Source organism: Bubalus bubalis, chromosome 15 (genome assembly GCF_019923935.1).
Source record: "Bubalus bubalis isolate 160015118507 breed Murrah chromosome 15, NDDB_SH_1, whole genome shotgun sequence".
NCBI lineage: Eukaryota > Metazoa > Chordata > Mammalia > Artiodactyla > Bovidae > Bubalus > Bubalus bubalis.
The window spans coordinates 77,435,838-77,460,084 of NC_059171.1; the positions used below are offsets into that span (position 1 = coordinate 77,435,838).

The 24,247-nt window shown below is 44.0% G+C and overlaps 1 protein-coding gene across 3 annotated transcripts in view; it reads right to left on the bottom strand.

Moving 5' to 3' along the window:
• Positions 1-24,247, bottom strand: part of FAM135B (family with sequence similarity 135 member B) — a 256,633-nt gene that overhangs the window by 31,030 nt on the left and 201,356 nt on the right. For all 3 annotated transcript variants that reach the window (XM_006053410.4, XM_044928866.2, XM_044928867.2), the window contains exons 8-9: positions 4,250-4,403; positions 1,798-1,847 (exon numbers count right to left, since the gene is read on the bottom strand). In XM_006053410.4, coding sequence (XP_006053472.4) covers positions 1,798-1,847; positions 4,250-4,403 — 204 coding nt within the window. The remainder of the gene's footprint in view (positions 1-1,797; positions 1,848-4,249; positions 4,404-24,247) is intronic.

A 24,247-nucleotide genomic window follows, 5' to 3' on the forward strand; every position in this document is an offset into this window, starting at 1 on the left:
CAGGTCCACCCCTTAGTGGTTCAGGGACCAGCATGCTTCTCTGTGCAAAATGAATGGGGACACACCTGTGTCCCCCCGACCCCAGGCACTCGCGGGGCTGCCGTGGGGGCAGCACCTGGGGCACGTGTGCGTTTCAGGTGCACAGCATGATGACGTATCCACAGACCGTGACCCCGGCACAGGCTGCGACCTGGGAGCCTCTGCTGCAGTGCTGCAGTGCCTGCATCTGGACACCCCTCTCCTCCAGCGACAAACACAAAGAAACTGCGAGACTACACATAACTGGGTGCACGGGCACTTGAAACAAATTCTGGGCAAAAGATGCAAACAGACCAAAACCAACTGCCAGTTTTGAAGAGCCTGGAGCAAAAGCATGCCCCCTGCACAAGACGCCTCCTAAGGGGTGGACACAGCACTTAAGCCCTGCCCCTGGCCCTGGACACACTCTACCCTCACCCCATATAAAGAACCAGCACGCCCCCACCTCGGGGAGTGAGCAAGCAAGGGAACCTATTACTTGTTCTCACTCCCTCCTACTGCAATGGGGACCCCAGTAAAGCCTTGCCTGAATTCCCTGTTTGGCCCCTGATCAATTTCTATTGATAAAGAAGACCAAGAACCCTAGTTGGTAACAACACGACTGCCACAATAAAGTTATTTAATACACCTATCACCTCACAGAGCTAAAATAGTCTTTCTTTTGATGAGCACTTCTAAGATCTACTCTCCTGGTAAATTTGAATGTATAATACAGAGGTGTTAGCTATAATCACCATACTGTATATTACAGCCCCAGAAGTTACTTATAATGCAAGGTTTATACCTTTTGACCACTTTCACTTGCTTCCCTCACCTCCACACACCCCTGCCCCTGGCAACCACCAATGTGGTCTCTTTTCCTATGAGCTTTTTTTTTAAGATTCCACATATAAATGAGATAATACAGCATTTGTCTTTTTCTAAATGACTTATTTCACTCAGCATCATGCCATCAAGTTTCATCCATGTTGTCACAAATATAATGATTTCATTCTCTTTATGGCTGTATAATATTCCACTGCACTTAGACACAGTACATCTTCTTTATGCATTCCGGTTGACACTCAGGGTATTCCCATGTCTTGGGAACATAATGTTACAATGAACATGGGGGTGCAGATATCTCTTCGTGATTTCATTTCCTTTGAATAAATATCCAGAAGTTGGAATTGCTATAGATGGAGAAGCCTGGTGGGCTACAGTCCATGGGGTCACTAAGAGTTGGACACAACTGAGCAACTTCACTTTCACTTTTCACTTTCATGCACTGGAGAAGGAAATGGCAACCCACTCCAGTGTTCTTGCCTGGAGAATCCCAGGGATGGGGGAGCCTGGTGGGCTGCCGTCTATGGGGTCGCACAGAGTTGGACACGACTGAAGCGGTTGCCATGCCCTCCTCCAAGGGATCTTCCTGACCCAGAGATGAAACTCACATCTCCTGTGGCTCCTGCATTGCAGGCAAATTCTTTACCACTGAGCCACTGGGGAAGCCCAATAAATAGTGTAAATGTCAGGGAAACCAAGGCCTGTTAACCTGTTTGGTGTTTTTCAAAATATCTAGCACATGGCCGGGCACACAATAGATGTCTAAGAGACCCAGAGATTTAGGGCAGTGGGATGTGAGAGTGTTTCTTCAGTTGAAGATGTAACAGGAGGTTACCAGTCATGTCTTTTCATCTCTGATCTCTACACCAAGCAAGCAATGCCGCCCCATATAACTACTGCTGTTCAGAACCAAGGAGTTGGCTCCCTGATTACCTGCAGCTCTGAGCACAGCTGAGAGAGTGTTTCTTCAACAGCAAGTGACTCTAGAAAGAAAAAAGAAAAAAAAACACAATGAAACAGACACATAATGATCTGTGGAATTGCTAATGGAAGGTAAGAAGCACAGATTTCAAGTCAGCATTGACGTCACAGAAAAAAATACAGGCTCTGTGGACTCCTGTCATCTCTTGTGTCTAAAAGATCCTGTTTATAAAAAGCATGATTTGAAGCCATGTGATGTCACCCTGGGTTAAAGTCAACATGTTCCATGTGATGCATTTCTGAGAAACAGAAGATCCCCAAGTTCACTTTGTGTGGTCCAAAGCAATCCCACATTCTGCTGTGCTTTTGTGGTATGTGTGCATGGGCACACACACACACACACACACACACATCTGGGTCCTGACATCTGGGACCTAGATCTAGATCTCCTTCACACAGGTAGATGTTTAGAAGTCCAGGAACATGGGATGGCAGAGCCTAGCCTCCTGCTCAGCACCACCACCTCATCACGACCTTCCACGCAGGCAGTAGAGGAGCCTGTAACCTTGCCGTCTTCTCAGTTGGAACTGGGTGGACTCTGGCCATTTGTGGCTTCACAGTTTTGCCTGTGTTTGAACTCTCTCTAGTTCCATGCGGCTGTGGTAAGACCTTGCGGGTGGCTGCTGCCTGAGTTTTACTTAAAGCATCGTTGAAAAGGTGAGTGCAAGGAAACCTTCAGCTCCGACGGTCCTCACGGGTGGGCACACACCTGCCTACCTGGCAGCTGCCCTCAGCCCCACACGAGGCAGAACAGGCTTTGGTTAGTGTCCGTGGCTGTGCACTCGGGGTCTGGCACAATGCCTGGTACAGTAAACATTCAATAAAAATATGGTGAGTGAGTGAATGAACAAATAAATTCAGTTCTTTTTTTGGTTTAAAAAAAAAGTTGAAGCAAGAAGCCAACTACAAGGACACTGGCTTCACTTTCTGTCTGAGCTAAACTGGCTCTGAGCTGTGTGGGTCTCCTTTGAGCGCATCTGACCTGAGAAATTTCAACTCCAAGATCATGTGCTTCAAAGAGGGCATCAGAGGGACTTCCTTGGCAGTCCGGCAGTTAAGAAGACTCTGTGCTCCCAGTGCAGGGAAGACAGGTTCAATCCCTGGTCAAAGAACAAAGATCCCTTATCCCACGCGGTGTTGCCAAATACAATTTTTTTCAAAAGAGGGCCTTAGAGCTGACAAAACCCAGGTGGTAAGAGGGCGCCAGAGGTCAAGGCAACAGCAACGCTGCAACTACTCCTTCATTGTGCACACCAAGCGCTCGGTGTGAGGGGTCTGGGCTCAGATCCCGCTTCTGCCCTCAAAGACCCCCAGTCTAGTGGGGAAGAGAAATATGCACATACAGGATTGTTGTGTGGCGTGTTCAGTGTAATAACAGACACACACAAGGCCACTGATCCCACCAAATCTATGACTCGCTCCAAAGGTGAGATCTCAGGGCTCAGGGAGAGACGCTGAGGTTCCCCACAGCAAGGCTGTTATTAACCGTGAATAGCAGGCTGAGTCGGAGAAGGAAATGGCAACGCACTCCATTGTTCTTGCCTGGAGAATCCCATGGGCAGAGAAGCCTGGCAGGCCATGGTCCATGGGGTTGCAGAGAGTCAGACACGACCGAAGCGACTAAGCAGGCACCAGGTTGAGGGCCTGGCTTCTGTTCTAAGGACAACGGGCCTCTTTAGGGGACTTCGAGCAGAACAGTAACCCACTGCCTGCTGTGAATGAGTGTGACCTGATATAAAAGGCTGCCCCAAGCACAGCACCTCTGTGCTCCTGCCCCATCCTGCCACACGTGGCTGCATGACCCTGAGTGGTCATTTCACCTCTCTGAGCTGCAGTCCCACCATCCGTCAGTCAAGAGGGAGGGGGCCCAATGATCATGATGTCTGGTGATGTACAAGAAGCAAGTCATCCCTGGAAAGCCAAAGATGATGACTACTGAGAGCTTTCTCTAATCACCCATTAAACATACATTTAGGTATTTCTTGGACTGTTTTACACTCTTGTAAGTTGCAATCCCATAGCTACAGCCTCATTAAGAAAAAGGCTGCAAACCGGCATTCTCCCTTAGAAAGCAGCTTCACATTATGTACCCAGGGTAGATGTTTAATACAAGTTTAATAAATTTAATAACTTGGTGGATGAATGAATGAATGAGTAAATGAACATGATGACTAGAGGCACATGTGCCTTTTCATCCTGCATTGGCATGCCTGCGATGCCCTCCTGCTAGAATGATGTAAAATGCCAAAACACCAAAACAAAAACCAAACCAAACCTACCTGAAACAGTGCTTGCTACTGTGCTCCTGCCTCGTCCTGACATTTACAAGAGCGTGCTGACGCCTGAGGGCGGAGGGTCAGCTGCTGGGCTGAGTCTCCCCCGTTCCGAGTTCCCAGCCCCTTACCCAGCTCCATGCGCGGCAGCTCGGGGATGTCCCTCAGGATGGTCAGGAAGTAGGCACGCAGTCCCCGGTAGGCCTGCAAGAGCAGGAAGCACAGCTCCCGGTGCCACTTGTAAGCATGCTGCATGCAGTTCTCAGAGGGCACGTAGAAGCTCCCCTGTGGGGGGAAACAGAAGCAGAAGCTGAGGACCATCCCTGTGGCCTGGTCCTGAGAAAACTGGGGAAGACGGTCAAGACTCCAGCAAAAGAGTTGGAATCTCCTCCCTCCCCTTCTGCATGGGAAACCCACTGAAATTGGCCAAGCCTCTGTCTTATAATTTTCAAATTAAAACAATAATGATAGTAATAACAACATTAGATGATGATGATGACCATGATGAGGGCACAGACCTTACATGTTTGGGACAAGTGAATGTCGCCCCCTCTTATAAGACTCTTTTTCTTGCCACTGTAAGAAGCAGCCATGTGACCGACAGAGGGGGCTCCTTTTCACAGGGAGGTAAGGCATTTAGAAAGACCTCTGTATTGGTGGATGAAGAGCACAGTGCTGAGAAGGAGAAAAACACTGTGCTGTAAAATAGGAAGAAGTCAGTGAGTTTCAGCTCTCAGTGTTGAAAGTGTCAGAGGCTGTGGGTGTGACCATGGAGTTTGAGAATGCTCCATACTGTGTTTGTAGGTGTAAGACACATTACACCCATATTTACACATTACAAGTCATTTACCTGAAGAGGAAAAGATGCCTGAGTCCACAAGTTACTTGTAGGCCAAGACATGATGGAGGAGGGCCAGGACAGTTCTGAATTTCTTGCAACCCCACCAGAGAAGGTTGACTTCGGATGAATTTCAGGAAGGACTTAAAAATGAGAGAAAGGATTCTCAGAGATGGGTTTGGACAGAAAAAGAGAGGTACTGAGTACTGTGGGCTTCCCAGGTGGTGCCAGTGGTAAAGATTCCATGTGCCAATGTGAGAGACGTGGGACATGGGTTTGATCCCTGGGTCAGGAAGATCCCCTGGAGGAGGAAATGCAACCTACTCCAGCATTCTTGCCTGGAGAGTCCCATGGACAGAGGAGCCTGGCAGGCTATAGTCCATGGGGTCATGAAGAGTTGGACGCGACTTAGCACACACCAAGTACTGAGTTGGAGAATTCCACGGATGTAGGAATCTATGGCCTGTGTGGCTATGAGGGGAGCAAGTAAATGTCTCTTCACCATCTCGTGCTTCCTAGCCTGCCCTGCTGGGTGAAACTCCAGGTAAAATGTTGTTGGAACTACGTCCTCTTGGCTCCTGTGAGTTGACTTGCATGCTGTCCATGAGGCAGCCTCCTGCCCTCTTTGTCTCCTCCCTTGCCTCCTTCTAAGAGGGCTGAGTCGGTGCAGTGGGGGCAGGACAGGTCTGATAGGGGTGAGCAGCCATCTGAACTTCCTCTGCTCCCAGTGGTGTCACGAAGGTGGGTGCACTTGTTTGTGCTCTCATCACTACATCATGTTTGCTGGGTCATGGAATGCAAAGTGGTACAAATTAGGAAACCTGGATGGAAGTCTCAGTCAGGTCTGCCGTCACCTCTCTCTGAGTCAGTTTTAGGTTAATTCCTTGTTGTTGTCTTTTCAGTTACCAAGTCATGTCTGACTCTTTTCAATCCCATGAGCTACAGCATGCCAGGCTTCCCAGTCCTTCACTATCCCCCGGAATTTGCTCATATTCATGTCCACTGAGTCGGTGATGCCATCCAACCATCGCATCCTCTGTCACCTCCGTTTCTTGCCCTCAATCTTGTCCAGCATCAGGGTCTTTTCCAATGTGTTGGCTCTTCACATCAGGTGGCCAAAGTATTGGCATTTCAGCAACAATCCTTCCAGTGAAAATTCAGGGTCGGTTTCCTTTAGAATTGACTGGTTTGATCTCCTTGCAGTCCAAGGGATTCTTGAGAGTCTTCTCCAGTGCCACAATTCAAAAGCTTTCGAATTGCTTTTTGAATTCCCTGGTAAAAGACTGCATGGCAGACATTAGCCAGCAGGAAGATCATGGCCTGTGCTCTGGAGAGCAACGTCCATGGGAAGGGGGTGGGGCAGAGGGAGGAGCCCACTGCACAGAGACCTCAGTCAATCCCAGGAGAAGCTCTGGACCTGCAGATCTCTCTGGCCAGGCCTTTGTACTCAAGCATTGACTGTTACTGGTCACCCAGGGAGGAGGTGTGACCTTGGTCAGCAGCTCTCTCAGACAGAGCAGCCTCCAGAGAGGGACTTGGCCACCCGCTGTTGGCCACCATTGTCCTTGACAGAGTAGGAGGGAGCAATTCAGGTCTAAAAGTGGAAACTGGGCATCACAGAATTCCCTGTGGAAAGTCCCAGCAGCGTCCTTCACTCCCCAGCACCTCAAATTAACCCTGGCTTTACCTAACGAGGTCCCTACTGATTTGAACTGAAGAAAGGCATTCAACAAGCTTTGGCATTGAAAGGCTTCTCCATTTCATCAAGCAGAAAACCCAGGTAGGACACCTGTAGTCACCAGGGGCCCAGGGTAATCTGTATATTCCTACTTCTCATCTTTCTATTATATTAAGATCAGAAGCAGAACAGCTGTGGGAAGACAAGCAAAATTTGTGCATAGCAGGGAGCGTGTGTGCTGCACTTTCCAGGTCTGTGGAGCAAGAAATAATTCACTGTTCATGAACCATCTAGATGTTCCCATCACACTGTATCTCACTGGATCCTTAATAAGCACCTTATAAGGCAGATATTCTCACTTTGATTTTCAAAATATAATACAGATATGGTAAAAAAAAAAAATCTCAGTATTACCAAAGGAAGCACAATATACAGTTTCCTTTTCCCCAGAGTGAATAATTTTCTTGTACATTCTTCTATAAAGCTTCCATATGCATACATACCGATGTATATTTATGTGCACTTACATGCATGTATGTTCTAAAACAGACAGACTCATGTTGGAAGATGTTCTGGGACATTCCTCTGTTACTTATTTTTATCACTTATGCCTTGAAGTTCTTTCTTCTCAGACCAAATAAGTGATAGAAATCCAATTCCCATTTCGCAGGTTAAAAGCTGTGGCTCAAAGAATACAGTGAGCTGCACAAGGTCACTCCGCGTTTCTGCCTGCAGCAGGAAGGATTCTCAAGTTCAGGGGCTCAGCGAAGGCAGTCCTTGCTCACCTGCCACGTGTGCCTCTGGGAACCATGCTGGCAGAGGACAGCTGTTCTGCTTGACTGTGACAGAGGGCTGAATACAAGCCCTGCAGTGCCTCCCTCAGCCGTGACTAAGCAGAAATAAAAGCGACAGAGGATTAACAAAGGCATCGGATCTCGTGGCTCTGAGTTCCCAGCTTGTTTGCTTCCAACAGCCCTGAAACCCTCCATTTTCCAGTCCTGCTCACAACTGCATTTTCTTATTACCAAGGCCTCCTTTTGACAGTGCTCCAGGACCCTAGGATGAGGCAAAGGATCTATAAAGTCCATTATTAAGTTCTACTTTTCAGACTAAACACAAATCTTATACAGATGTTCTTATACAGAGAGACATACAGAGAATGTTGGAGAATCTTCAGAAGGCTGATTCAACGCGATTACTGAGATAATATGAATTCAGAATGCTAACCCAAAGAGAAAGCCTAATAAAATATGCCTGGATATTATATGCCTATTATTATAAACAAAACAAATGGTATTTCCATAAGTACTCAACTGCATGTTTGGAAAGTGAGTGATTTGCCATAGAAAATCCCATTCGCTGACCCTCCAGGCCTGCAGAGCCAGTGTGGATGAACCTATGCCCCTAATAGAACTGCAAGAAGTGGAATGAAAACCTTGCCCAATCTCCCCAGCACAAAGGAAGAACTTTTAGCCGTCCTCCTGATCAACAGTCTGGAATGGAAACCTTAAATAATACAACAGGATTCATGCAGGGAGAGCCAAACAGGAGACTGTGTGCAGACTCACAATGGAAGGTGCTCCTGGCCAGGGCCTACCCCCATGGGACCATCTGTACAACATGTACATAAAGTAAGCAATCATAGTATGGTCTATTAGGGTTAAGGATTAAACAAAACCATTTGGGTAAAACACAGGCTTTTATGATGGCTCAGTGCAATGTCAGGGTACACCAAAAGGAAATTTTAAAATTAGGACACACCCATTGATGGCCTCTGAAAACACATCTATCAGTTATGCAGCTCACACCTCCATGGTCAACCAGGAGGTTGAAACCTACAAGTGGACTTTAACTTAATGGAAGTCTTCGGGGAGCTGTGCAGGGATAAAGTTTGGTTGGAAGACAGAATCCAAAGTCAAATAGGGTTTATTCCTTGCTTGCATACTATCCATGTGACTAAGTTAGTCCTTCAATGTCTGAAATGTCAGTTTCCAAACATGGAAAGTGGGGATAATAAAGTTCAATTGTTTAGTACAGTGTCTGTTTTATATTAGGTATCTGTTAAATGTTAGTTAGGAAGTTCTTCTTTGTCCTTCATTTATTACCTAATGAAGATAGCTAAGCTTTCCATCAAGTCAGACCTTTATATGCATGCCTCTCAAACCTACATTTCTACATCTAATCCCTGCCCTGATCTCTAGATCTCTATTTCAAACTGATGATTGGATAGCTTGCCTATTGTCACAAAGGCATCTTAAAATACTTGTTATACAGAGTGAAGTAAGCCAGAAAGAGAAAAACAAATGTCATATATTAACGTACGTACATTGAAGGGACTGATGCTGAAGCTAAAGCTCCAATACTTTAGACACTTGATAAAGAAGTGATTCATTAGAAAAGACCCTGATGTTGGAAAAGATTGAAGGCAGGGGGAGGGGACGACAGAGGACGAGATGGTTGGATGACATAATTGAGTCAATGGACATGAGTTTGAGCAAGCTCCAGGAGATGGTGAAGGACAGGTAAGCCTGGCATGCTGCAGTCCATGGAGTTGCAAAAAGACATGACTGAGCAACTGAACAACAACAAATAGAATCTAGAAAAATGTACTGATGAACCTATTTGCAGAGCAGGAATAGGGATGCAGATGTAGAGAACAGATTTGTGGACACAGTGGGGCAAGGAGAGGGTGGGATAAATTGAGACAGTAGCATTGACATATATACACTACCATGTGTAAAGTAGATAGTTAGTGGGAGGCTACTCTATAGCACAGGAAGCTCAGCCTGGTGCTTTGTGATGACCCAGAGGGGTAGGATGGGGGGAGGTGAGGACGTAGCTCAAGCCAGAGGGGACATATGTATCCTTATAGTTGATTCACATTGTTCTACAGCAGAAACCAACACATTGTAAAGCAATTATCCTCCAATTAAAAATTTAATTTTTAAAAAAAGGAGCTTATTACTGTCCCTCTTACCTGATCCTTCTCTTCCCTCTGGTCTTTGTAAATGGACCCACCTAGCCCAACATTATAGGAAACCAAGGAGTTCCTCTAGTCTCTAGACCTCTCTCATCTCAAGAATCTTGAAAGTTTGAAGACACTCTTGCCTCTGCCTACCTTGAGTCTTCTCTATAGCATACTTTAATTGCTACCACATCCTTCTAATCATTCTCACTGCCCAGGTGCCACCTTTCATCTGCAGCACCACTGAATGCAAGTTGGTTTAGAGCATCCCCACTGACTTCCCAGGTGGCACTAGTGGTAAAGAACCCACCTGCCAATGCGGGAGACAAAGGAGACACAGGTTCCATCCCTGGATCGAGAAGATCCCCTGGAGAAGTAAATGGCAACTCACTCCAGTATTCTTGCCTGAAAAAATTCCACGGGCAGAGAAGCCTGGCAGGCTACACTCCATAGGGTTGCAAAGAATCAGACATGACTGAGCGAGTGAGTGCACTGTCTACAAGACTGAGTTCATATCCCTTAGAATGGCATCCAAGGCCTCAAGCCCCAATCACAACTCCAGGGTCAACAAGGCCTCTTGTTTCACTCCAGAACCTGCTAGTTGCCATTCCTTCTTTTAAAACCCCGTCCCCTTGCTGCTTGAAACTCAACACAAAGAATCAGATCAATGTCCTGTCCCTTGTGAAGCTTTTCCAACTACCCCCTCCTCTTGGGTCCCTTACACATACCTCATCAGACCACAGTTATTTCTGTAAAGTTCTCTCTCCAAATCTCCATGCACACTTTGAGGTTAGATGGTGTGCTATGTCTTTGAACCTGAAACACTTACCTAAAGAACTGATGCTTTCAAACTGTGGTGCTAGAGAAGACTCTTGAGAGTTCTTTGGACTGCAAGATCAAATCAGTCAATCCTAATCCTTAATGTTCACTGGAAGGACTGATACTGATGCTGAAGCTCCAATACTTTGGCCACTTGATGAGAAAAGCTGACCCACTGGAAAAGACTCTGATGCTAGACAAGATTGAGGGCAGGAGAAGAGGGTGACAGAGGATGAGATGGTTGGATGATGTCACCAACTCAATAGACATGAGTTTGAGCAAGCTCCAGGAGATAGGGAAGGACAGGGAAGCCTCGTGTGCTACAGTCCATGGGGTCTCAAAGAGTCAGACACGACTTAGCTACTGCACAACAACAAATGTTCATTGTATGCCTGCTGTGTGCCTGGTACTATTTTCTGGTCCCTGGATTCCTCTTCTTGGTGATTTAGCCAGTTTTTCACCACTATCTTTGTTTTAACCGATAAAAAAATAACAATAATAACTGCAACATCATTAATACACAGCTAACATTTATTATTTAACTCTATTAAATGTCAGGCAATAAGTGTTTTATAGGTATCAATTATTTAATTCATATGCCAACCCAATGAAATAAACACAATTATTTAACCCCATTTTATAGATTGGGAAACTGAACTCCAGAATGGTAAATATCAAATAACTTTTCTGCAGGTCTCATGGCATACAAAATGCACACCAGCAATGCAGACACAGTCTGAGACTGGAAACCACACATTCCTAGTCTTAATGCTGAATTTAATCTTCGATTTGAGCTTCAGGGAGTTGAAAGAGTCTGTGTTCACACATCCAGGAGGCAGAAGAGTTAAGCTTCTAATTCCAGTCAAAGCCTCAATTTTCAAAGGAAACTAGCTCTACAGATTTCAAAAGGAATCAAAACCCCCTTGTGCTAGCCTTCACTTTGTAACTAGCTGTAATTCCAGGAAAACAATTTTAACTTTCTGCCCTTTTAATTGTCAGCAGCACATTGATGCTGGGCTTCCCAAGTGGTAAAGAATCTGCCTGCCAATGCAGGAGACACAGAAGACCCGGGTTTGATCCCTGGGTCAGAAAGATCCTCTAGAGGAGGAAATGGCAAGTCGCTCCAGTATTCTTGCTTGGGTAACCCCGTGGACAGAGAAACCTGGTGGATACGGTCCATGGGGCCACAGAGAATCGGACATGACTGAGCGATAGAGCACACACACAACACATTGCCGCCACCTTAGTTAACGGTTCCCAATTTTTGTGTCCCAACACACTGGGTCATGGTGACTAGCTATGAGCTGAGTTACAAGTATTTCTTACCAAAAATGGTTAACATATAGAAATCACAAATTCAAAGTCGTTCCTATCACCTTCTTACTGGTAATCCACAGAGGTTCCTTCAGCAGGGGCAAAGGTGAAGGAGAGTTGCCAGGCTTGGACAGATAAGCAGACATGATGTGCGGAAAGTAACTCATGGTCTCAAGCCTAGGCCATATTCCCACCTAGGCATCTGCTCCAATTTGCATGTATGTACTTTCTGCCCTCCAGCACCACATGGCTCCAGGACTGAATGATCATACAAATGACTGTTGAACAATCCCAGGGAGATCTATGTGGCTCCAGCCATAAAATGAATAAATTTGGTTTTGTGTTTCTCTCCCTCTGCAAGTTGGTTGTACCCCTGCCTCCCCTCCTGGAAATCAGGAACAGAATATTCTTCATCTTCTAATCCCAGCTACTTTCACATACTTTCCATCCATGCAGCTGACTGAAGGGAAATTTAGAAAAAATGAAGGGCAATAGGGAAAATGAAGAGATGTGCTGTAAAGGAGTATCACCGGTGGAAGGGGCAGTGGTTATGGCACAACATCCCACTGAGGGGAGCTAATGGATCAAAGTCCTAAAGGCACATGCTGTGGATGAGAACACTCTTCCTCTACTCTTGATGTAGGGACATCCACTAGCTTCATACTTCCAGCTCCTCTCCACCCACTTATTGAGCAAAAGGTGAGTTCTGGATAAGAAATGAGGTTCTTCCTTGGACTATCCCTCTCTCGGTAGCAAGTCCACTCTCAGCCCGGGGGGAAGCCTGGTAGATGAGAAGGTCTTCAAGGGGGGCCTGCATTTATCTAGCATGGCTGTATCTGATTAAGTAAGCAGTTTATTCTGGAGTTCAAGATCTAGGACCCTCCTTGATCAAATATATAAACCAAGTGATCTCACATCTTCATTTTAATTCTAATCTGTCTTATTATTTCATCTTATTTTCCAATTGGCACAGCACTCAGTTGGGGGGAATAAGATATTGTGTAGCAGCTTCCCTCCACATGTAGCAGATCTGATCTCCTTTGATGACACTAATTCTTCCCTGTGTCATATTACCTGGGGTGCTCAGGAACACAGGGCACAAACAGAAGAGTTGGTCAGTGTTGGCTGGAGGGTTAGAATAGATTAGTGGATTTCAGTCGCTATTTTGAGAAGTCATGGGGCTACCACAGCAGCAGCAAAGGGGAAGGGTGGATGAGGCCCCCACTTCATCAGAGCTTTTCTGTTCACAGCAGTTTTATGTTGGACTCTGCCTAGGCATTCATTTGAAAAAGAAGTCCTTAGTTTAAAAATAAATAAATAAAACTTGAAAATCACTGCACAAAGCTAATGCCCCTGAGTGCTCAACTGTTCTATTGTGGTCCAGGGGACAAGCCTAAATTGTGTGGCTGAAAATCAGACCTCAACAGTCTTTGTTGTTTATTGTTTTCCTTCCTGATTCTCAATTATTGTTTTCTTTCTTCTTTATTCACACTGCCTATCTTAAACAGCAGCTTTTAAAAGACTTCAAAAAGTTTTTTAAAGGAAAGAAATGACCCCAGGTCATTTCTGTAATTTCAAGTTCAATGAATTTCTATGGAACTTTGTTGCTTTACCCCGCAAAAATTAAGAAAACACTGAGGGGTTACAATCCTGCTTTTGCTGCTCACCAACTTCAGCACCTCAGACAGTAGCTAATTGGCCTCACTGGACAAGAGTGGGGATAAAGGAAAAATGCTCTTTGTCTTCTTTCCTAAAGTACAACAAACACCAGCCCATTAGTCTTCTAATCATTATTGGTAAGAACTCCATATGAATTCTCCCACTGATGCACTGAAGGGGTGGTATTTTCGTTAATAATTTTTTTCAATCTCTATATAACCAAGAGATTTATTTAAAAGTTTAAAAAGTAATAACTCACGGTTATTAGATAAGATGACATATTGACTCTGAATAATTCATAACTATCTTCAAGGTTTCCTTAATGCCTATTAAGTAATTTGGGCAAATGCATATACTGTTGTTCTGGATCCACTGGACTTCAGAGAACTGTATCCTTATATTAGAAGTACTACGGTTGGAAGTCCCATTGGGTGTCTTCAGCACATCAATAGGGTCAGTTCAATCTGGGTTATCATCATGATCCTAATTACTCTATGTTCAGTGCTTCCTGTGTGTCTATCAGTGTCCTAAGCACTTGAGCTCCAGACATTAGCACACACTGCCCTCCTCCCCCTGGAAGAAAAGAGTCTCAAGTTGGAAGAACCAGGGACATGAATGCAAAATTGTAGCGCAACATGGCAAGCATACTAGACAAAACCTTAGGAGGCAATGAGTGTGTGGAAAGGAGCAGCCAGGGAAAGCTTCTTGGAAGAAGCAGTGCTACAGTTGAATCTCAAAAGGCTAGGTGGGTAGACCAGGGATGAGGGAGGGCACTAGAACAGTCATAAACAAAGGCAGTGAGGGAACAAATTAATAAAGTGCAGGGAAATATAATCAGTACTTTGCTGCTAAGGTAAATGAGTCAGGAGAAACAAGCAGGAGATGATTGGGGACAGAGAGCCTGGAGCCTGATCATGGGGGATCAGACATATCATGCTGTGTGTGCGTGATAAGTTGCTTCAGTCATGTCCAACTCTTTGTGATGCTATGGACTGTAGCCCCACCTCAGGGCTCCTCTGTCCACAGGATTCTCCAGGCAAGAATTGGAGTGGGTTGCCATGCCCTCCTCCAAGGGATCAAAAAACAATTCCCCGGCACAAAGAGACATGTAAGAAATGGACAATACATGGCCGGTATGCCCATCAGTGGGGGATGGGAAGACACATGTTTAGCCCTCTTCTATGACTGGCTTCTCATTAGTCATTGCATCTGGCCCTCCAAACATTCAGGGAAGTTGAAATCATGATGTAAATGTGCAAAAGTGGAACAGTCCCAGAGATGTTAAGTAAATAGCCTGAGGTTCCATAATTACTAAAAGACAAGTCCAGGATTCCAAAGCAGCACAGCCTTGCTCTGTTCTTCCCCTGGGTCCTATTCTAAATTCACCAGAAACAACATCATCTCAACTGAGGATAAGACAGCAAGAACAGGGACAATAAAAATGGCAGAAGTAAGGTGAAATGGCCATCAGATACACTGGGTAAATTATGTAGTGTGCTAAGGGTCAAGCAATTAATACTTCCATCCCAAGGGACTAGTTTACAGATCAGAAACCCAGACATATCTGCAGAATAAGTGACGGTCAGTCTCAGCACCTTGGGATATGGTGACCATGGTAAATGTTTCTACTTAGCATGCTGGAGGGGTTCACTACAGTCTCTTAAAGATGTAAAATTCTATGCCTTTGTGACTGTAATTATCAAAGGTATTAAATTCCTTTAGCTGGCACTGGAATTAAGTCGGCATAGAGTCAGCATCAATAATTACTCTCCTATTTTGGAGTTCTGAAGTCTCCTGTGTGAATTGGCTCCTTATCTTTCTCCCTAGTACTTCAGGTGGACTTTCTATTATACACAGCTCATTCTATGGGGAACCAGGAAAGAAGACCAGAGTAGGGCAACATGGAAAGAAAGAATCTATGTCCTGATAGCAAACATATAACCACCACCCATGTGGCTCCTTATAAACCTTGTCTGAGATACACAGCATTCAGAGCCATTTCTAAGTGAGGTGGGGGATGACTGGCTCAAGGTCACATGGAGGGTACAGGTCACAGCTATGGCTGGAATGACATGTAACTAATCCCAGAGCCCACTTTCCTAACCACCAACAATTCCAGCCTCTCTGGAGCAAACACTGGTTCTCTCTTGGCCTCTGCAGAAAACAGATCATGCTGTTCTGAGAGATTATTAAGGCAAATGGGAGGCCACTGCACCAATACTGTTATTTTATAATGTTTTCTTCTATAAGAAACCAGCTCAGAATACTTCTGGCTTTTATTGGAATGATCATAGCTATTGCAGAAACCAAAATAAGAGTGTTTGCATAAGAAGTCATAGTATAACTAAAGCTTTTAAATCAATCCTATAAAGGATGTGTCATTATTATCCTCATTTTATAGATAAAGAGACAAAGTGTCAGGAATTGAAGAAGAGCTTTCTATAAAATACTATCAACATTTATAGACCAATAATAATCTTAACACATGTTAAGTAAAATCTGGATTGTGTCCACGGCCACGTTGCATTCAAATATTGCTGTGCAGTTTACATAGCTGCATTTTCCTTAGCATTCAAGACCAAACTGTTAAATGTAAGGCCACTAAAGTGACAGCATTAATATTGCAACACTTCTTAACTGAGGCTAGGGCAGTTGACTTATTTTTATGCTGGTCTATACTCATCATCAGAGAAGGCAATGGCACCCCACTCCAGTACTCTTGCCTGGAAAATCCCATGGACGGAGGAGCCTGGAAGGCTGCAGTCCATGGGGTCGCTAAGAGTCAGACACGACTGAGCGACTTCACTTTCACTTTTCACTTTCATGCATTGGAGAAGGAAATGGCAACCCACTCCAGTATTTTTGCCTGGAGAATCCCAGGGACGGGGGAGCCTGGTTGGCTGCCGTCTATGGGGTGGCACAGAGTCGGACACGACTGAAGCGACTTAGCAGCAGCATACTCATCATTGTTTAGTTGCTAAGTCATGTCCAACTCTTTGTGACCCCACAGACTGCAGCACTCCAGGCCTCCCTGTCTCTTACTATCTCCCAGAATTTGCCCAATTTCATGTCCACTGAGTTGGTAATGCTATCCCACCATCTGTACTTATTGACTGCATATTATTTGCTATTACTCTGTTGAATATGGTGAGCACCTTCTGTATGACATATAGCCCAGTCTGAATGTGTGATTAATACCTCACCTACAAAACAAGAATAGTAAGAACAATTACCACCAAGAAAAATAGTGAGGAACAACCAAGACAGGAAATGGAAGCTGAGTACTTAGAAGAATATCTGGCAAAGAATGGACATCTCACAAATAACAAGGGCTTGTATTACAGCAATGCAGAAAAGGTGCATGTATGCCACTTTATAGATGTGGGAGGACAGATAACAGAGTTCTAACTCGCACAGAAAGGACAGGTCAGAGAGCCCAGAAGCTAGCATGATGCTGGTGGCCATTGTACTGGTAACCACACTATACAGACACTGTCTCCCTTTTCTCTGTACTAAAGAGATCAAGGCATAGAAATGGGAGGTGAGCCAGAATCCCATGTCCCTACTCTCTTCCAAATACAGGTGACTTTTTTTAATATTAATTTTAAAGTTTATTACAGACTTCATTTGAGGGGATGAGTAATACTGGTTGTGTTTTTAATTACTTTTTGTATTTTTGGCTACATCGTGTGGCATGCAGGATCCTAGTCTCCTGACCAGGGATTGAACCCATGCTCCTGGCACTGAAATTGTGGAGTCTTAACCACTGCACCACCAAGGAAGTTCCTAAATATGGGTGATTTTGATTTTCAGTATTACAGACAGGGCCTTCAAATGATATGAATAGGCCACTTGAAAACTGTGTGTACTAACGAGGATTCTGCAGACAGTAGACTCTTTAATTAAGGTAACTGGAGTCAATACACATCATTACAATGCAGAATATCCTGAAATATCCAACATTTGAAAATGCTGAATCTCTCCATTAAAACATTTATAGCTTTGACACTCACTTTCTAGTATTTTACTTCCATTTGTTCTTCATTAAAAGCAGTTCTCCAAACTGTGTGTAACGTTCAGCAATTTTGCCAGCATTTGGCAAACTGGATGCTTAATATTTAATCTAATTGAGAGCAACATTACACAACTCAAACTGAACAAGCAATTTAGTTGTCAGATCATCATAAAAACCCCAAACACCTTTCTGATGAATGTCTTTATTTTTAAAGTCTAGTTTGAACGAAGGCTCTGACTTAACTAAATAACTATCCATCAATGCAATTGGATGCATATCAAAGCTCTTTAAAAATTCCCAAACAATTGTATGTGTGATATTTTAAAAACATGAGAGACCACGTGTTGAATGAAATGAGCATGCCCTCCATTGTCAGGGTCAATCTGAATTGACATGTTGGCGTAGCAGATTTTAACCTCATCAGGGCTCCACTCTGCATATGAAATCGCTGAATCTATCTGTTAAAACATTTGGAATGAGATGCTATCCATAATACAAGATTGATGACAGATTTTAGTTATGTAATAAATCAAGAGCCTGGTAGATATTAAGTATACCAGATGGCCACTCCATAAATAGTAGATACAATGAATAAATAATAATGATGACTGTTATCACTATCACAGTTAATTCTATTATTTTTATTAATAATATTTTAGTGTTAATATAATGTCATCTCATTTCTCCTCATAATCAGATCACACTCAAGGGTTACAGAAGGCAGGCAGTGGGAGCAATGGGAGAGGTCAGTTCCACTCTGGGCATTATTTCTGATTTCATATAATTCCTTTTTTGTTTCACTTGATGCCTTTGATTCTTAAAGACTTGACTCCCTGATCTGGCACGAACATCTTTTGGGAATCGGATTTTAGCTTGTTCAGGATCAAATACTGAAGAGGTTTATCTCCCTTGAAAATTGCTGTTTGTGGATTTAAGCAAAAGAAGGGTAGAGAAAGAAGTGAAAGGAAATGGAGTGCAAAGGAGGGAAGGTTTGCTGAGCTCAATGAGCAGCAGAGAGAAAGCCGCCAGCTCCACTGGGCTGGAACCCATGCAGAGGTTGGCACCAAGTAGGCACCATGCAGAACAGGAGGGCTTGATGGGTATGAATCCCTCACCAGCCCTGGGGACCAGTGGCTGGATGCCTGGCTCTCAAGCTCACTCCCAGTAACTTGACAAGTAGGCCCCCTGGGTTTGTTATGAAAGCCACTCTAATCCAGAGACCAAAGCCTGGGCCCTCTGCCCATGGTTTCCCCTTGCCCTGACTTCAATTGTCCAGACACCAGCCTGTTCTGACCCTGAATCCAGTCTCCCATCCCCACCTGCCAGCATCTATATACCTTCCCCTCACCAAACCCAAGTCACAGATCCCCTAGGGCTGGCCACTCGCTGCCTCTCAACAGAAAGAAAGTGAAGTCGTTCAGTCATGTCCAACTCTTTGCGGCTCATAGGACTGTAGCTTACCAGGCTCCTCCATCCATGGGATTTTCCAGGCAAGAGTACTGGAGTGGGTTGCCATTGGTCCTAGTAAATTAGAGCTATTCTCTTTTTACAAACTACTCCACCATTTCCCTTATTCAAATGTTATTTTTAGTAATACTTCTACACCCAGCCAAGAGAAACTTTCGAGAAGAGTTTTGGGTGGTCTTAACCCTAATTATGGTTGATATTATTACAAAGAGCCATTATCTTTGAATGAAGAAGTATACATCTGGTCTTTGTTGCTAAATCATGTCTGACTCTTTGCAACCTCAGGAACTGTAGCCTGCCAAAGGCCCTCCATCCACGGAGTTTTCCAGGTGAGAATACTGGAGTGGGTTGCCATTGCCTTCTCCAGGAGATCTTCCTGACCCAGGGATCAAACCCAGGTCTGCTGCATTTCAGGCAGTCTATTTACCAACTGGGCCACCAGGGAAACCCAAAGTAGAATATACATACAGAAAATATTCAGCATGGTACCCAAATCAATCATGTATATAGTTTCTTCAAGAATCAATTATTGGGTGTTGTTTCTGGGCTAAGCACTAAGCAGAATGTTGTTAGAAAGTTTAAAAAGATTATTGGTACATAATTTCTGGATTCAAGTCCCTTGTAGTTGAGTGTGTGAGGCAGCACACAGGTGAATGGTTTTGGTGCAACTTGGTGAATGCTGTGATAAATTTGTATATAAATGCTACAGCAACACACACACACACACACACGGGATCTGTATCGTTCTTGGGCAAGTCAAGAAAAAATGCCATGTAAAAAGTGACCCTATAATTTAAAAGACATAGTCATTTTTTCAAGGACGATGAAAATTCCAGGCATGTATGTGAAAACTCAAGTAAAGGAAGACCTTTGGCAGAATTGAAAAAGAAAACACGATTTTAGCACAGTGCACATGTGGGGAGAAAGCTGAAGGTGAGTGCAGATTTAAAGACGTAAAATAAGCGAATGTGACGTCCTCTCTTGTTTGTCATAATGATGCGCTTATGGTCCATCATCTCCAATCAGCCTGGGTGATACGAGTAGAGAGAAGAGGATCAGAAGATGAGTGACAAATGGGACGCTGTGCATTTTCCAGGTAAAAGGGCATCTGCTCAGGCAGTAGAAGAGGGATAAGGGAGTGAGGGGGACAAACTAAGACTCCTGGAGTTTGAAGGAATCAGCCACTGATGAGGATGGAAGGGAGAAGGAATCATAGGTAATTTTGAGGTTTCTGGTGACTCACTCAGATAAGCAACACAGAAAATGTGTTTGGGTCCCCAGAAGATGACCCCAGCTGAACAGATGTAATGGCTAAGAACAAATCTCTAGAGTTACACCAGCGTGGGCTGAAACTCCAGCACCGTCACTCACAGTCTACCTGGACTTGGGCCAGTTGCTTATCTCTGTATGCTTCAGTTGCCTTGCCTGTAAAACGAGGGAAATAAAAGGCAGCTTCTTCATAGGCTGCAAGCAAAGAGCACATCAGAGAGTGTATGCAAAGGCTTAAGACAGTACCTGGAAAAGATATTTTAGTTAATATTATTAGTATATTTTAGCTAGTATTATTCTATTAATTCACAGAAAGTACAGAGTCTGATCTGAATCTTAGTCACGGAGCAAAACTCCTTACACCTCTATGAATTCCCTGCCATGATCACCAAGACAACTTACATAGCAGACAGAACACTGAATGCAGTCTTAAATCCAACATCTAAAGTTTACCAGATGGACAATCCTAGGCAAGTCAGTTCCGTTCTCAGGGCTTCAGGGTCCCTGTCTATGAAAGGGGTTCAGGAGTCAAAGGGGTGTGATTGGCCGTTAAGTAAAACAGGATGAAGGGGCTTTGGGACAGAGAGCGCACTATGGTACTCAAGGATCACAGTGCCAAGACTCAAAGCATCGACGATAAGTCTCAAGAAGTGTAGCTAAGGCACCGTGGGAAGTTCTCAGGGGCTCTCCACCCTCCAACCCTCTCTCCCTCCCATGAATGCATCAGAGCCTACAGGCAGGGCTGAACCAAAGTTGGAGTGCTCCCTGAAGCCTCCAGCTGATATCCCGGCATCCACAAACAGGCATCATTTTCATTGAAAGTTCTCTTGGGAAAGACAATGAGATCAATATGGAACAGGACTCTCTGTGCTACCCAGAGGCAGCAGCCAATGAGGCAGAGAGGATGGCAGAAGTCAGCGAGGAATGAGATTCAGTTCCAACAGTTAGTGGAGCAGACTCTGTTTAAGTGAGAGGTATGGTCTCGCTTCCCGGTCTTGGCCAACCCAATACCATTCACTCAACAGTGGCTATGTGCCCATCACTTTAAATACATTAACCATGAGAACAACCCACAGGGGCCAGCATTATGCTCAGAACCACAATTTAGTTTAGTGAAAAACACAAAGAAGAGCAATCACTTTAGAACTACATACAGGTGGTTTAGAATTATGTTTCAAATAAGTGCCCTTAGGAAAAATGCTTGGCCTCTCAGATCCTTAGTGTCTTCATCTATAGAACGGGATTCATAATGTGAAATGTTCATGGATCTTACAAGGCTCAGAAGAGACCCTGTTTGCAAAAATTGAACATTCTGTACACCATACAGTACTTGCTCAATAAAAATCCCTCTCCGGTTTTACTGGGTTTCTTGCTTCCTATAGTATGCTATAGCTGTTGAGTCTACACTGCAGAAATCCTGTTCAATGACATGCCTCCCCCAAACAAACACATATACACACACACAAATAAAGTGTTTCTCATAAGACTAAGCAACATCGCCAAGAAATATCTTACCAAACACTGGCAACATGCCCTTCAAAAAAATTAAATGGAACCAAACTAGAAAATAAAACCATTTATAAAATCCCAATGACAAACATAAGTTGAAATGAGTTGAACACATTGCAGGCGATGATAAATATCATTTGCTTACTTACCAAGCTCACTCAGTGTGCCTTATATGAGCAGATGCCATTAATAATCACACAGCTGAACACTGGTGATTTGGTCTCCATGGGAACAGAAGGTAATATCACACCACTGTTCTTTGATGGATCTTTTATTATTTCAATATTTGAAAAGTGATTTTTCAAGATGATAGAAACTATCAAATATATTCAATTATGCATAACACTGGAGATAGAAAGTATGGAGTTTTGGAATATTCCATTGGTCCTGCTCATTTTTCAGTGAGAAAAAAAGGGATACTGATTAGGAGAACAGGTTGATATGTGGGGGGAAAACATCACAATATCCAGTTTTCCTGTAATTTCTAGAACTGCTGAGCCTGGAACCTGACCTAGGCAGCTTTCATCATGGCCTTGAACTCCTGCCTTCAGTCGTATTACAAAAACCCACCAGGTACCAGTGAAGGTTCAGAGCACTGTAAACTCAGGGAAAACCCTCAGCAATCATATGGTGGAAAGCACCAGATCTGGTTACATGCTGGAGATGAAGATTGAGAAAATACCAAAAAAGAGTTTAAGGGGATAAATGGGAAAAGCTATATATACCATTCCCAATTAGCCACAAAGAAAACCAGAGTTGTCTTTGAATTTTTTTCTCCCTCACCCAGATCTATTTGTTCTCCCTTCAAAATTCCTCTCACCCTTTACACTCCTCCTCCCATTTCCTGGGGTAATTACCTGGGGGCAGGTTCTTTCCTGGATTATTGCAAGGCCCCTCTGCTTGTTCACCTGTTTCACCCTTTCCCTCTAGGAGTCATCAGCTGACAGGCACACAGGTATGATGTGCTCGTGATAAGTTGTTAGTAGGACCCAGTACATGTATAGCGACTTATGGAAGGCTGATCTTGTACCTTGTGCTATGTCGCAGGCTTTCACATATTAACACATTGATTTCTCATTCCAAACCTATACATTTTCCATATTAATATTATTTATATTTTACAGATGAGTTTAACTCAGGTATAGAGGGAATAAGTGAACTGTCTAAAATTGCACACACACATATACACATACACACACACACACTCACGCAGAGAGTCAAGAATGCAACATTTGCAGCCTGGGTCGAGTCCAGGGCTCATGGCAGATACTGCAGACACTTAAACAGGTATATATTTTGAAATGCTAGGGTTTCCCAAAGATGATTATATATAACAAGAGTTCTCTGGCACATAGTTGAATCATTCTAAACAGGACATAAACAAGACAGAGAGAGAGTAGAAGAGCAATCACTTGCTCTACTCATTTTTAACTCTTGTCACAATTATAATGTATGATTTAATAATATAATGGGCTTTCCTGGTAGCTCAGATGATAAAGAAACTGCCTGTAATGCAGGAGACCTGGGTTAAATCCTTGGGTCAGGAAGATCTCCTGGAGAAGGAAATGACAACCCACTCTAGTATTCTTGCCTGGAGAATTCCATGGACAGAGGAAGCCTGGTGCAGTCCATGGGGTTGCAAAGAGTCAGGCATGACTGAGCAACTAACACATTTAACAGGTAATGATATAATTGTTTATTTAAAATATATACCCTCCACTAGTGTCCTGCTTGTCCATGACAGAAGGAGAACACATGGCTAGCTGCAGTCTCACTAAAAATGACCAGATACAGGAATATGGTGAGATGGCCAAGTTACTGATTATGTTAAAGAAAAAAGGAACAAGTATTACTGTTATTTTCCTGACCAGGGCTCTGAATCTCAGAAGGTTCACTGACTTACTCAAGAACAAAAGCTAATAAAGGTCAGAGTCCAATTTAATTATGGATTTCTTAACTCCAAGTCCAGGGCGTGCCTAAGAGCCAGAACATAAAATAATTCTTTCCAGTAACTCTTGCCAAGTCTTTAACTCCTCAATGAGTAGTTATGCTCAAATTACAGTTTTTATTTTCTCAGATGGAGCAATTATGATTACAGAGAGGTTCAGGGAGCATTCCTGCTATATTTAGGAGGAAGGAACATTCTATAAAGCTGCAGGTGAGGGTGAAGCAATGGGATGGGCAAGGTGTGGCAAGGTGGCAGGCTGCTGCCATGAACATGAGGTTCTTATGCACTGTGGACCAGGTGCCTACATGGGCAGTTTCCAAGGCCAGGCACACCAGTGTTAGACACTCTCTGCCACACTGGGTTGTCTTCTGAAGCTTTTCACTTGTGTGACCTGAGCCTCAGATTCCTCGTGTCCAAAGTACAAGTGACGATTTAGCTCAGAGGGTTATCATGGGCATTAAATAGGATAAAGCATAGAAAGCATCAAGAGCCATGTGACCGGGACTTCCTGGTGGTTCAGTGGTAAAGAATCTGCTTGCCAACGCAGGAGACACTGGTCTGGGAAGATTCCACGTGCCACGGAACAACTAAACTTGTTTGCCACAACTATTAAGCCTGCGCTCTAGAGCCGGGAGTTGCAACTGCTGA